This window comes from Centruroides vittatus, unplaced genomic scaffold (assembly GCF_030686945.1).
Source record: "Centruroides vittatus isolate TY-2023 unplaced genomic scaffold, ASM3068694v2 contig_2359, whole genome shotgun sequence".
Lineage (NCBI taxonomy): Eukaryota > Metazoa > Arthropoda > Arachnida > Scorpiones > Buthidae > Centruroides > Centruroides vittatus.
This window is the reverse complement of record NW_027121480.1, coordinates 207,602-221,985: the sequence shown is the minus strand read 5'-3', so window position 1 is coordinate 221,985 and position 14,384 is coordinate 207,602. Positions and strand designations below refer to the sequence as shown.

Below are 14,384 nucleotides of genomic sequence, written 5' to 3'. Positions count from 1 at the left end.
TTGCTGATTTCTTCGTCTATGTAGATTATTACTAACTCTGCTAATTTAGGTCCAACTACTGAGTCCATGCTAATCCCATCGTTTTGAGTGTAATATTCGCTTTTCATTTCAAAGCAGTTGCTTCTGTACGGAAAGTTTAATAGGTTTATCATTTCTTGTTCTACGTTAAGTTGAAAAATTAAACATTTACATGTACTGTAGTATCTAAAAAATTAGTTTTTTTTCGCGAGAATACGACGTTGTAACTAACGATACTTTCGTAAATCAGGGCCATAGTTTGTAACTTTTACTGTTTTGATAATCAAAATTTGTTCCGAAAATTTAACAAAAAATTGTAGGGTAAATCTAGTAGCAAAATACATAAACTGGCAACTTCTGATAATTTTTACAAACCCTCCTATTTAGTAACAAGTAATTGTTCTTTGGACTCTGGATACACCTATATTTAAACAGCATCACTGTTACAGCTTGATAACAAAACTTTTTAACATTTTAAACAGTTCATTCTATTGTATTGTAATCCTTGTTTAGTTATTCAGACAAAATAGTTATCATTATTGAGCGCAATTTAAAAAAATTGTAGACCTATAAATTTCCACAGTACAGTCTGTCCGCCTGTCCATGTTAATTTCGGCAACGAATTTAGATGAATAAAACTGAAAACCTGACGTGGAAAGTTTAGGGGCGTATAGTCAGATTAACTATATATGAACTTCCATTCTCGATTGAAAGGTACGTTATTTCAATTCAAATATATTCCCCTGAAAATTGTTAAATAGAGGCCGGCACGACTCTATTGCTAACAGGAAAAAATGGTATACAGAGGCAACCAACTACTAATTTGCATGGCAATATTTTATTATTATTCAATGCAGTACAATTAAGTGATTTAAAAATTCTTTTGTATCTTGGTTATTACTAATATATCAAGAATAGCTTATGTTATACAATTTACATGTTTATACATTTATAAATTCTTTAATAATTCGAAATATTCACGATGAGAATTTTATTAAAAGTTCTTCTAGTCTTCTACCGTAAGATGTTATTAAGGATGCAGTTCTTTCGCAATATCAGCCCTTCCTATGGACTGAAGAGTTATTGCTAAATTGCTAACTGTAATAAACTCTGGATGCTGTTCCTTCCACAACTGCAGCATTTGAATAATTGTTTCCTCTAGATTACCATTATTATCAGTCTGCAGTGTAGACAACTGTGCTTCGGTGAATACATTTTCTGTGAATTACATAAAAAGAAACAAACAATTATAATAATTTACAAACTATGTTACTAAGTTTTTATTTTTTAAAGGCTAGTTAATATACTGTTCTTTCAAAATACTAGAGAGCGCCGTTTTAAGAAGCGTATGTTTCAGAAATACAGGCGGCATGACGACGTCACAAGAAAAAACAAGTGTTTAAGTTTTCTGTACAGAAAAATAGAAAAGCCACACTTCAGAATAAGTAAAGAAATTATGGTCATCAGTTGGAGAACTGAAATCCGCTGTAAGAAAAGATAAGATGCATATATAATATAGTAGCCTAAAGAACTATGTGATCTCAGAAATTACATTTCATAAAGTTCTCTAATATTTTGAGAGCAAAGTATCAATATAATCATTGATGAAGTAAGTCATAGCATTTGGAACTTACTCGGTGGCAGAAAACGAGCCAATTTCTTCCACGAGTCGGAAATTTTTTCTGCAACTAAATAAAAGTCGTCTATCTCTAGCATCCGTTCAGAATCTGGAAATAAAATCTTCGTTATAGTTTTACAAACTTAAAATTAGATACGTTTAGCTTCAAATGAAAAGGGAGAATAAAAATTCAGAAAGATAATATAGGAGACTTTGCTTCCAAAGTTGGTGCATGACTCGATAACAGAGAACGGATTTTTATACGCTCCGGTTGACTTTCATTGAACGTTTAACATTTGGATCGTCATCATTATTTTTTGCTGGCGATTGCCTGGTTAAAAGTCTTACATCGGTATGTCTTTTAGCCGGGCAATTGAAAAATCAACAGCCGAAGAATCTGATAGAATGTTGAAAAAATTTTAAGGGTAAAAGTACTCCTGAAAACCAGTGGCGTGCCGTGACATTTGATGATAGGGAATCTGTGTTTCTGTAAGAAGCCGACTTTCAGGAGCAATCAATTAATTGCGCGTCAGGGCCTTTTCGTATTCGTTTGTTCGATAAGCCAGTAAAAACCGTATACTTCTTTAAATGTATTTTTAATAGATTATCTGACTTACTTAATAAATAAGAAAGTTCAATATAATTACCTCCGTTATTAGATTCAATAAATTTCCTATGCCCTCTAAATGCCAATTCTTGCTTTGAGAAAAAACATATAACATCTATTAATTTAGATATACCTATTAATCGTAATTCTCTCGTTATAATTGTCAATATTTATTTTATATTGTCTACCAATGTTAAATTCTATTCCTCTTTGATTTCCAAATTGCTTCAATTTTACGAAAGAATCGTCATTCGTCATAAATTTTATCGTCAAAATGTCGAAATTTTTTGTTGATGTATTTATATTTAATTTAGGCATTGGTCTTTATCTTTTAATAATGTTTTCTTTTTCATTATATGGTCTTGAGCCAAAACTTTTTTAAAATAAATTTTTGAATCACTAGCACACGATATAAGGGCTAAAATTAAAATTATAAAAAAAACTTACTTGGTAAAACAAAATGTGACTAATATACATACCTAGTACAAAAAATTCTTCAATTGTATGAATATACTTTTAATGAAACTTATAATTAAATATAACTTTGTGAAGAAACGTACATAAAAATAACAAAATATATCTTTACTTTTTAAATCTTAAAACAATCCACTTACAACTTAGTGAAATAGCTCCCTACGAGTGGCTAATGAATGAAATCAGAGACGGTCCAGTAGGTGTGTGCGTGCCAAATCCCGAGGGTGCCGATACCGGTCAATGTCAAATGCTCTTTGTCGCATCACTAGTATATATCAAAGGACGCGACAGGGTTGTTGTAGATTTTAAACGTTTCTCACCATAGCTGTAAAAATCTAAATATGTTAAACTTAACAGATTGTCAGTTCGTTCGTTTTCTAACTAATTCGTTTTAGGACCAAGTGTTCACGGAAATTTCAAAATTTACAACTTTTCGGTCACTTTGATTGAACTGGAAAAATTTCTGTCTTTATTACATCTAATATTATGAAGAGAACAGACCCCACTGTACTCGGCAAGAGATTGGTTCGGTTAAGCTTCTGTTTAAGTAAAACTTCGGCTCTTTCATCAGGGTTTTATTTATGTTTCTAATTCCCTAATCGCTTAATTATTTAACTACTTTTTAAGTAGAAATAAGTCGAAACCGGTTACTTTGTACTCGAATATCTGTAGTCTTGGGAAAGAAGTGGAAAGAAATTTTTATGACAACCGATACATAAATCGTAAATTTAAGAAAAATAAATTCTAGAGCTTTTTTGTACCATTGTATGTCTGATATATTAAATTTGGTTGTAAATGATGCTGCCAAAGTAACAGTTAATTTCTTAACACTGTACTAGAATTGTACACGTTTTTTCTGCATCCCCTTACATATGGGACATACTAAATCGTAATATCACCGGTTTAACATCGAAATCTGTCAGTAATATAAGTTGGGAGAGCAGAATAAACGCAGAATAAATATATCAAATATTTTAATGGATTTTTTTTAAAACTCCTGTCAACTATACAGAACTATCATAAAAACATGCCAGTAAATTCCTATCGGTTGGGTTAAGTTATAAATCTAGTCTACAGTGGGCAACCTTTTTTTATAACATGGGCCAGAATAAATTTTACGTTTTTTCCGCGGGCCGTAGCAGTTAATTGATGCCTTCTTGTGACTCGTAATTTTTTAGTCTGCAAATATGAAATAAATAAATAAAAAGTTAATTACTAGATTTATTTCTCTTATCGTTTTCGAAAATTACAAAGAATTGGAAAAATAACTATTAATTAGTTATTTTTCCAATTTAATAATCTATTAAAGATCTCGCGGGCCGGATAGAAACTTTTCGCGAGCCGTAGCTGGCCGCGGCCGGGTTGCCCGCCGTTGATCTAGTCTGCTCATGATTCACATAATCGGGCGAGGGCGGCCGAATATCTAGCAGGCAGGCGGCTAACAGCCCAGAACCGGTCCGGGATATAAAATTAGATGCTTTGTGCGTGTGTTGCTTCTACCAGCTAAACCGGGTGAGGTTGGTGCTCTGTAAACCGCATATGACAATGCCTATATAATCTGGCTGATTGGAAACTGACCCGGTTTCGACACTCCTTCCGCCACCGAATTATTTGAATATACAATAGCAATGTTATCGTTTTTTTTTCACATGTAGTATAGAAATTTGTAAAAGATACATAATGCAGTTATAATAAAATATTAATTTTAATTAATGCAAAGTACTTTAAAATATGAAAATTTATATTTTATAAAATACAAGGGAAGGTCATTGGAAGGTGGAATCGGCGCTTCCATCGCTTCCAATGACGGCACGCCACTGCTGAAAACATTCGGGAAGTTTAAGTCAGGCAATTGAACGTTAAAAACGGATGAGTTTAAAGTTTTGGCACAAATCATTAGGCTTTGTTGAGTGACCACGAACATTATCTAAAATTAAATTCGAAACTCAAGTAGAAAAATGAATTGATACTTTTTGCAACGTATTGGGTACCTGAGCAGTAACTTTTGCTGAAAAGTTATTGATGGTGAAATTTTAAAAACACTCTTTATGCCTTGTAAGTACTAAAAAGGTTTTTTCAGCAAGCCCAATACGGCCATGCCCACATCGTAGTGGCCGGGTGTTGGGGACGGAGCTCGACATATTCGGACAGACCACCTCCGGACTGGAGTTTTTTGACTCGTCTACACTAGATCCGAAACCCCAAAACCGTGGGCTACTACCCTAACCGATCGACCATCCGGCTGTTATGAAGAAATGTTACAGAAAAAATCGCAAAACATCGTCGAATTGGGCAGTCGCGATAAATTACAACGTATTTATTTATTTCACATATAGTAGGAATTGTCGAGTTATAATAGATTTTTACCTCTTAATAACAAGAAAATCCCCAAAAATGATTTTAAAAATACATGCATAAAACAATAGAGATATAAAAGAATAATATATATGAATTTGTTACCGGCAAAACCCGATTTCACGCCAAACTAGTTTTGCCTACGCCAAACTAGTTTAGATTTATTATTCAAGTATATTAATGGTTCAAATAAAATTAAAAAGCAATCAATTAGATGAACAATATCTATTCAAACATAATCTACTTAATTATAAAAAACGGGGTTAATGTTACCCTACGTATCGAAAGTGGCGGCTCGTCTCCGAGTTCAGCAATCACAAGACAGGGAATAGTGGGGACGTGCGTTTTAACCTAACATAACCTAACCTAACCTATTCTAATAAATTTCCATAATTATTAGCAACCAAATTATTAGAATATGTTAGGTTAGGTTAGGTTAGGTTAGAACGTGCGTCCCCGGTGGCGGCTCGTCTCCGATTCCAGCAATCAGAAGACAGGGAACAGTGGGGACGCGCGTTCTAACCTAACCTATTCTTCTCAATGTCAGATGTAATAGCTGTATATACGTAATGTTCACACTAACCTATACTAATTCACACTAACCTATTTTAATAAATTACCATAATTATTAAGTAGACCATGTTTGAATAAATATTGTTCATCTAATTAATTGCCTTTTAATTTTATTTTAACCATTAATATACTTGAATAATAATCTAAACTAGATTGGCTTGACACGCTTACGCCAAACTAGTTTGGCCTAGACAAAACTAGTTTGGCGTAAAATCGGGTTTTGCCGGTAACATATATACAGTTTAGTGATAACATACAAATAATAAGATAGACGTTAGAAAAAGTAAAGGGAGGTAACGTGAAAACGGCATTTACTAAATTACAGATTATATAAAATAAATATTGACAGCAGGCTTATATAGTTTGAAATTATAATGAGGGAATATTCTACTATGGACGTATGATCTGCACACCAATCCAAGATCTATGAGTTATACGAAAACGATGGAAAGGAGAAAACAAACATGATATGTACCTTGTTGCTTTGGTAGGAACTCTTAATTTTAGCCAATAATTTATTAATTCGTTAAAAAATTTAAAACATAAGATGCGATCATTTACAGAGGGACTCTAGCAACGTCGGAATTATGAGTAATAGGCAAATTTCTAAATGTATTAAATAAAATGTAAACTTTGTTAATTTCTTTATTAACTTTGTAGTAAGGAGGGAACAGCAATAGGCCATATCGGTCTATTAAAGTCTGAAAATTTGCAATTAAGATTAATCTAAGAACTTTTTTAAAAAAGTTTGATGACAGATTCGCCATAATATTCCACGACGAATTGAGAACGACTTTACGATCTTATGAATGTGAAGTTTAAAAGTCATTCTATTGTGAAAAACTATTCCCAGGTCACAGTATGAATCAACATAGTTAATCATTTCCTTATTGGTATTAAAAAAAGGAAGAGAAGGATTACGGTTCGTTGAAAAACACACAATGTTTTCGGAATATTTTAAATTTACTTTACTAAAAGCAGAAGATAGTGTTGAAATCTGTTTGTAATATCAGAGGGTCGTAGTTTAAAAGCTTTATGTCATCAGCATATGCAATTGTTTTAGATTTAATATTAGATAAAAGCACGTCAATATATACTGAAAAGTTAAGCGAGGTTTAGATTGAATCCTGAGAGATACCGCTGTATTGCAAATAACGATTGTTAAAACCCTTCATCGCCTTGGAATGTTTGCAAAAAAATTACTTCAGTTCTGCACGCTTTAAGTGAAAACACAAATTGCATTTAATATCAAAATATATTGGACCATGAAATCGTTAATAAATAGGTCTACATACGCGTAAAATAAAAAATTTTTTTACACAATGTAAGCATTAATTCGAGCTACGTGTAAATAAAATATAAATTGAATTATCGGAATAATAATGGCATCAAAATTTTCAAATGTATTATTGTTTAGTTTTAATAATAACTGCAGACATTTTTAGCTATTACTTACTGATCAGCTCTTCTGGAAGAGATATCAAGACTTCTTCATCAGCGGATCCTCCATCTCGCTCGTCTCGCTCTTCATTGAAATTACGAATCACATTGTTAACCTGATTCCAATAGTATCTGTTTCCAATATGCAGATCTTGAGCTTTATTAATTATAATATTTCCTGAAAATATAAAGAAATTATTGAATGTTTAATACGTTTAAGTTAAAATACACACAGAAATTTAAACCAAACTACGTTTAAATTAATATTCAAAGGCAGAAGAAAATTGAGTAGAAAATACGGTAGTTTATAATCCTTTTCCTATCATTATTATCGTATTATTTTATTTTTACGAATTAACATAAAATATAAATTATATATTAATTAATTAACAGTGACAGATAATTTAACTAAGAAAACGCAGCTGTGAAATACCACAAGACATTGATGATTAGGGAGAAAGTTCTTTTATATCCGACATTATTTTAGAAGTTGCTCGAAATTTATGGCAATTCTCAAATAATACTTTCTAGAAAATGGCTTATAATATAATTCAGTTGTGAAATGGTTTAGGTTCTGTTTGATGGAAAGCGCTCTGTCAAGGGTGAATAAGAGAACTTTCTATGAGAAACTGATCCCAATTTAGATTTACAGTAGATACGTGAAGAAAATCCGGAAAACTCCACGTGGCCAGTCATTTGGTCAGGCGCGAACCCATGACCAACTATTGTACTGTACAGTACATGTGTTCAGAGGTTTCATCAACTCGAGGGCCTATTCACACTAGAGCTTTATATATTGTATTTATTCTTTCTCTTTTTGTCAAAATATTCGTTTAAATGTAGATTTTAAGTTTGCATATTTTCACTAGGAATGTCTCAAAATCTTGTCAAAGTTAATTAATGAAATGCATATTTTATGCAACTGAAAATTTTTAACACGAAGTGATTTCATTTTCTTCCGTAACTAAAGTATCTGTATGTAGAAATATTTTATACTTAATAACTGGTAAAATATTTTTGATTTTTTTCTCGGCTATTAATTAAAAAGACATTTTTTCAGAAAATAATACAAAATATAATAAGAAAAATAATAAAGAATCAGTTATATTTTGTAAAATATTTTCGCTCAGAAGAGTACAAGTATAATTTGAAATAATCCTCAATAGATCGAAGAAAAGCTTACTTATGATAAAAAAGAGAGGAGCAATGTTATCTCATACTCTCAACTTCTTTCTAGACACATTTATGATAGATCGATCTTTCGTGGATTACAATTTCAATAATAAAGTGAATTTATGAAAATAAACATAATTTCAATTGGATTGGTATAATATAAGGGATAGCAACACAGGGGCGTTCTATCAAAGGAGAGCCTTCCGGGACTTTCTATGGTAGATTGGCCCGTTAAAATGTTAGGCACACAAAAAACCTACCGGAAAAATCACATGTCTAACTACGAATCCAAAACTAACTATCACTGAGTGGCCACACAATTCTAAATAATGACTTTCAACATTAACTTTAAATGCAACAATTTTTAATTATTGTCTTCTTTATTAAAAGACCGAAAGCAATTGAATACCACTATTAGTGGTGTAACTAGACTCCGCAGATTTCTTCAATGTGTGGAATTTTGTGCAACTTGGATATTCTTAGAAATCCATATATCAACATATAAAGACAATGCGCGGTATATGTAAATATAGATTTGTAGTAAAGGCTATTCGATATATTTTCTAATCTAAGCATAAATATCATTTATGGTGATTAAGTAAATTTAAAATAAAGTATATATACTACTTTTACTTACCAGCACCTTTCTTTTGGGCCATATTATTAATTTCTGATTGGATTCGTCGGAATAACTTTGACTAAAGAATTTATAATAATAATCTGAAATACATTTGTAATAATTTAAACATAATTTATTTTTAAATACATTACTAATTTATACATTTAAATATTACTAAAATAATTTATAACAAAGATAAATATTTACTATATTTTTGTGAGTTTAAAATTCAGTCACTCCTCGATATATCTGTTTAATGGCGCAAGGGCCTCTTGGGCCAAGCTGTTCCAATCACGTGGTTATGGAGTCAAAAACTTTAAACATCAAAAGATATGTAAGCTAAATTCATTATCTCTGCACTAAAATCAAAAAACTGTGTAAACAAGTACAGAAATAACATAAAAATACTAAAACCTTCATAAACAATTAAAAAAAAATTCAACAAAAGTAGATGTATAAAATAAAGCATAAGACGCATACCAGACGAAACTGAAGTAAAATAAGAAAACAACAAGTAAAAAGCTAGTATGAAATATTAAAAACTTCATAAAATCAATCAACAAAAACAAAAGTAGAAAATATAAAAATCCAGCAAAGAGTTGCTTAACTTTCCCGGCAACATTTAAAATTGCGTATGTGTTGCTGCTTGAAAAGCGAAGAGGAAGAGCGACCAATCGGAGTGGACGATCGAGGGCAAAACTTTATTTAATCCCGGTCTTCAAGGACAAGACACGCGCTATCTCTAAGTGTCAAGGCACGCAGCAGCGTCAACAACGTCGCTGTTGTTCGTCATTGTAATTGTCAACGGCGTGGTCCTCCCAGGGTCATCTTCTTCTCTCTCTCTCCCTCCCTCCCAGTGTCCTCGCCTCCCTTCCGAAGTTTCTACCAGACCTTATCGGATTTAACCCGATTGAACAGACAAGTAGCCCCTGCTCCGGGGCTGTCCGACTATCAAATCTTGCGAACTGAATCCAGCTCCACCGGGAATATCGAGACGTTTGTCTGTTACCTGAAAGGACTTGTCTATATGTAACATAAGTGCAACTTTTGTTTAATAAACGATTTTATAAAGGCACTTGTATTCTCTGCCAACTATGCCACCACCGACATACGCGAATGCCCCTAAGTTTTCCTGACGAGAAATAAACGATTCCCCGTGTAAATCGGCTTATGCACACAAGCTTTAAATAGCAATATAATGTCGCATCGTAATTACGAAGAATATGTAAATAAATGAACAAAAATGAATTAAAGTTAATCAAGTTCAGCAGAATTAATTAAAACATAAATCAAAAGTGAATATAAAAAAGCTGTTTCAAATTCCTAACAAGGGCGTCGCCAGCCAATGGGCCAGGGGGGGCAAGATGATATAAATTGATAGAGGATATGAATTGTATGTAGGTAAAATAAAAACGATTCATAAATTTTAAGAAGCTTAAGAAGATTATTTTAAGCATTTAAATAATTTTTTTCACATGTCTAGGGAGGGGCAATTGCCCCTCTGCCCCCTCTGGCGACGCCCTTGATTCCTAAAACAAAAATATATCATCATCATCCAAATAAAAAATATCCAGGATCATTAAGTCTATATGATTCCGTGAAATTCAGTAAATCGATGGTTAATAACAGAAACATATCCGGACGGATGCTTATGATGCTGTAGTACCACCCCTTTAATATCAAGGAAATCAGATTTGTTACTTTAAAAATATATATATAAACATAATAACACGTATGATATGGCTTTAATCAAGTAATGTTAGATAATTAAAGTAATTGTAACATAATTGGAGCAAGAGGCACGTGTCTTGTTCTTCCTCCCGAATCTTCCTCGAGCGGCACCCATATTCTCAAATAACCGGTACGTTGATTAATACAGTATATGTATAAAGAATTTCAGTGACCTTCAGCTATAATACACTCGTTTATCAGTATTTTTCCTGTTCTTGAACAATATTACAATACATCCGCTTGATTAATAATTACATTTCTTATATTTTTATAAAATAATGCTATTAGTAACATCTATCACTTAAATATGCTTCTGTATATTGAGTTTAGGCACTCATTAATAAAGAATGCTTCGTATTTCTAAATACGTATTTCGCCTAACGAACTTCAACAGATACGTCAGTATTTATCTTTAAAATTAAACAACATAGCGCAACTTACCCCGTTCGACACCAAACAAGTTATGATATAGATAATTACAGCTGCTTTTTATATTCATCTGTTTTATATCTTATCACGTAAGCATAGGATTGGATGTTGAAAGTGAAACTACTTTATGAAATGTTACAACTTCCGTTCGCGCGCACAGTTTAGTTTCTTTTTCTTTTGTTTTTTAAATTTATTTTAAAGGGTATTTTTTGTTTTTCCGTACTAAGAGGGCCTTCTTACTCATCCTTATCGAGGACTAGGAGAAGGCTTTTTTACTCGTTTCCATCCAAGGTAAGGGTTGTGTGGGCGGCCGGGTGACAAAGGACCGGGCCCGACCACCCATAAAAAATTTTTGTAAGAATTCAAACCCAAGTCCTTTATCCATAAATAGTGGATAACCGCCTATGCCATCCGACAGTTTATAAGCATCTTAATTGATTACTCATTTAGAAAACAGGAAACAACACAAAGCGAGTTTAGTGTTGTTTCCAGTCTTTCGTTGTCAAAACTTCGCGCATTACTAATGACGTACTTCCGTTCGCGTTTGGTTAGAGAAAAAACTCGAGAGTAGTTCTACTTTTTTTCTCTCTAGCTCTAGTCCACAATCCTTTTTTTTTTCTTCAACAGGAAGACACATAAAATTGAAATGATTAGAATTAGAGAATTATATTCGATATATCGTAAGTTAAGTAGTACAGTAGAGCGTCGATAAGTGGAACGTCGGTAAGTGGAATGGCCGGAAAGTGGAACGATTTTCAGTCGGACTGTGTCGTGCTGAATCGAATGTTTTTGATACTAAATTTACTTCTAAAGTATAATTTTCATGTTTTTTATATTCTTTAATATATTTATTTTGTTTGTACAAAATGAAGAAATAATTTTTAACGATACGATAGCCTCGATGATTATTATAAAAATTTTCGTTAGGCTTAAAATCGACGAAAATTCAACACGAAGCGACATGCAACGGAGAAAAATTTGAACATCGGACAGGTTAATGTATTTTTTCGTACAAAGTCGGAAATTGGAACAAATCACTAACTGGAAGGACCCCAGTCCCCAATTGGTTCCACTTATCGACGCTCTACTGTACTTGATTGCTTACTGTTCTCTCAATTAGTTGTATTTCCTTCGGAATTAGCAGAAAGTTGCTGTTGCGAACAAACCACAACCACACCAAAACGTTACTTTTTGATGAAAAAAGTAGGTTTATTTTCTATAATTTAGAAAGCATATGCATTTCGGGCTTTATGCCCCTCTTTAGTCTTATTGTATTAAATATATTGGCTAAAAATTATGTAAGAAATTACAGAATGTATTAATTTATATTTAACGTACGCGTACAAAAGTTTTCTCAAACAATATAATTGCCTAAAAATTATTATAGTGACAGCTGGTATAACTAATTATTAAAACCGTGGAGTAGAATAAGTAAAACTGACAGTATACCTGTAGAAATGTAATTATTTTTGTTATATCGTATAAAAACCTTGGGCCAGTACTAGTGAAACGGAAGTATGTGAAAAGTACATAAATAAATATAATAAAATTTGGTAAAACATTAATAAGAGGTTATGTATACCTTTAAACACAAATATATTTTCGTTAAAATGTATAAAAAGCATCTATTTTACTATTAATTTGTTCTTCGATTTTAAAGAAACTTTTGATCTTGTTATTCAGTGTGGGGCTAAAATGATATTATATGGTGTTAATATTCCTTGCAAATTGTCAAAAATTATCGGGGGGGTTTTTTTTTATAAATCATTTATGTTTTAGGTTGTTTTATTATATTTTTATGTAGCCATTTGCTAATAATTTTGTTGGGGTAGTTATTTAATTGAAAGATGCGTGGTCTGTTATATCACTCGTACGTGATTTAATTTTGTTTAGCCTATATACATATTGAATATGTTCTTTTTAATATACGTAGGTGTACTGCAATAGAAATTACTACTTTTCCGAAGCCACATGGTTTAATGTGATGTGTGAGTGATCGGACTTGAGAAAAAACATATTTTTTCGGCTGAAAATTTAATTAAAAATTTGCTATAATTTTCCCCACGATTGTTAAAATTGTAAAGGATATGATTTTATCTCTCTGTGGAGTCACTTCCCTTTCAAGATGATACATCGAACGTGTCACCAGGAACTTGGCGACAAGAAATTGTTATTCGACATAGGTGCTGCAACATTGCCGAAAAGGGCAAGGGAGAAAAGAAAGAGGACCCCCAATAAAAGGCAATGACTGATGACAACAACAATTCGTTCACGAGAGAAGTTCATCCGTCTGACGAGGAGTTCGTCCGCCGAAAAGGGGGACAGTTAGTCCCTTTGAAAATCCGCCGCCATCGAAAGTTTGTCCTAGTCAGAGTGTTTCGTCACGATATTATCAAAAAACTTCTCTGTGTAATTTTTTTTTATAATTGTTAGGTCTACGACTGTTTTGTTGTTTATAACATGAAATCGCCCGACCCCAAATTATACTTCAATACTCCAATAACATCCAGAACAATATATGCTTTGAAACAGAAAACGAAAATGATGACACATTCAATTTTTTAGATATCGCTGTACAAAGATATGATAATTTTATCATCTTTAAAAGATACACTAAACTATGTGACTTCGGAAAACTAATCAATTTCTATTCCAATACACCTATGTATATTAAAAAGAACATATTCAATATGTATATAAACAAAATTAAATCACGTACACGTAATATAACAGACCAAAACATAGAAATTGAGCATATATATATACAGCATCTTTCAATTAAATACCTACCCCAACAAAATTATAAACAAATAGCTACATAATGACATAATAGACATTTTAACGAAAATATATTTGTTTTTAAAGGTATACGCTCTTATAAATTTTTAAAATAATTTTATTATATTTATTTATGTATTTTAATATACAGGCAGTCCTCTACTTACGAACTTAATCTGTTCGTAGCGGCGTTCGCAAGTCGAAAAGTTCGTAACTCGAAAAGACGATGTTTGGCGCAAAAACTCAAATACAACGTTGTTTTTACAATTATGTAGTATTTAGGCTACTCAAATAATGTTGAATTAAGATTGTTAAACGGAAGTATAAATTCAAATCAATCACATGTACATTATTTATTAAAATTACTCATTTAAAACAACTACAAATGTACAGTACATACAGTAAACTCCTACTGCGCTTTCCAGGCATTCCGTGACAATAATGAATTCCTATTACAAATAAAAATGATAATATACTGAATTTTATACTGTAAAAATATAAAATAATTTATATTGTTAATTTAAATAATAGATAGGGGCGCCCATAGTGGACGTTTTTGGCATATCGTG

At 32.2% G+C, this 14,384-nt stretch overlaps 1 protein-coding gene across 1 annotated transcript; it reads right to left on the bottom strand.

The window, feature by feature from the left end:
* Positions 1-1,009: 1,009 nt before the first annotated feature.
* LOC136971218 (uncharacterized) lies at positions 1,010-8,978 on the bottom strand. The gene is made up of 4 exons (XM_067265691.1): positions 8,896-8,978; positions 7,102-7,263; positions 1,653-1,745; positions 1,010-1,236 (listed from the first exon to the last, which is right to left on the bottom strand). Exons 1-4 carry the CDS (start codon positions 8,915-8,917, stop codon positions 1,049-1,051), a joined length of 465 nt encoding a protein of 154 aa, XP_067121792.1. The 5' UTR covers positions 8,918-8,978; the 3' UTR covers positions 1,010-1,048.
* Positions 8,979-14,384: the final 5,406 nt, after the last annotated feature.

What these genes read in the sequence shown, in the direction of transcription:
- LOC136971218 (XM_067265691.1), bottom strand. Translation starts at nt 8,917, where the DNA reads ATGGCCCAAAAGAAAGGTGCTG. An exon ending in GGCCCAAAAGAAAGGTGCTG is followed by an intron (nt 7,264 to 8,895) that starts GTAAGTAAAAGT and finishes TTATATTTTCAG; the next exon opens with GAAATATTATAATTAATAAA. An exon ending in GGCTCGTTTTCTGCCACCGA is followed by an intron (nt 1,237 to 1,652) that starts GTAAGTTCCAAA and finishes TGTAATTCACAG; the next exon opens with AAAATGTATTCACCGAAGCA.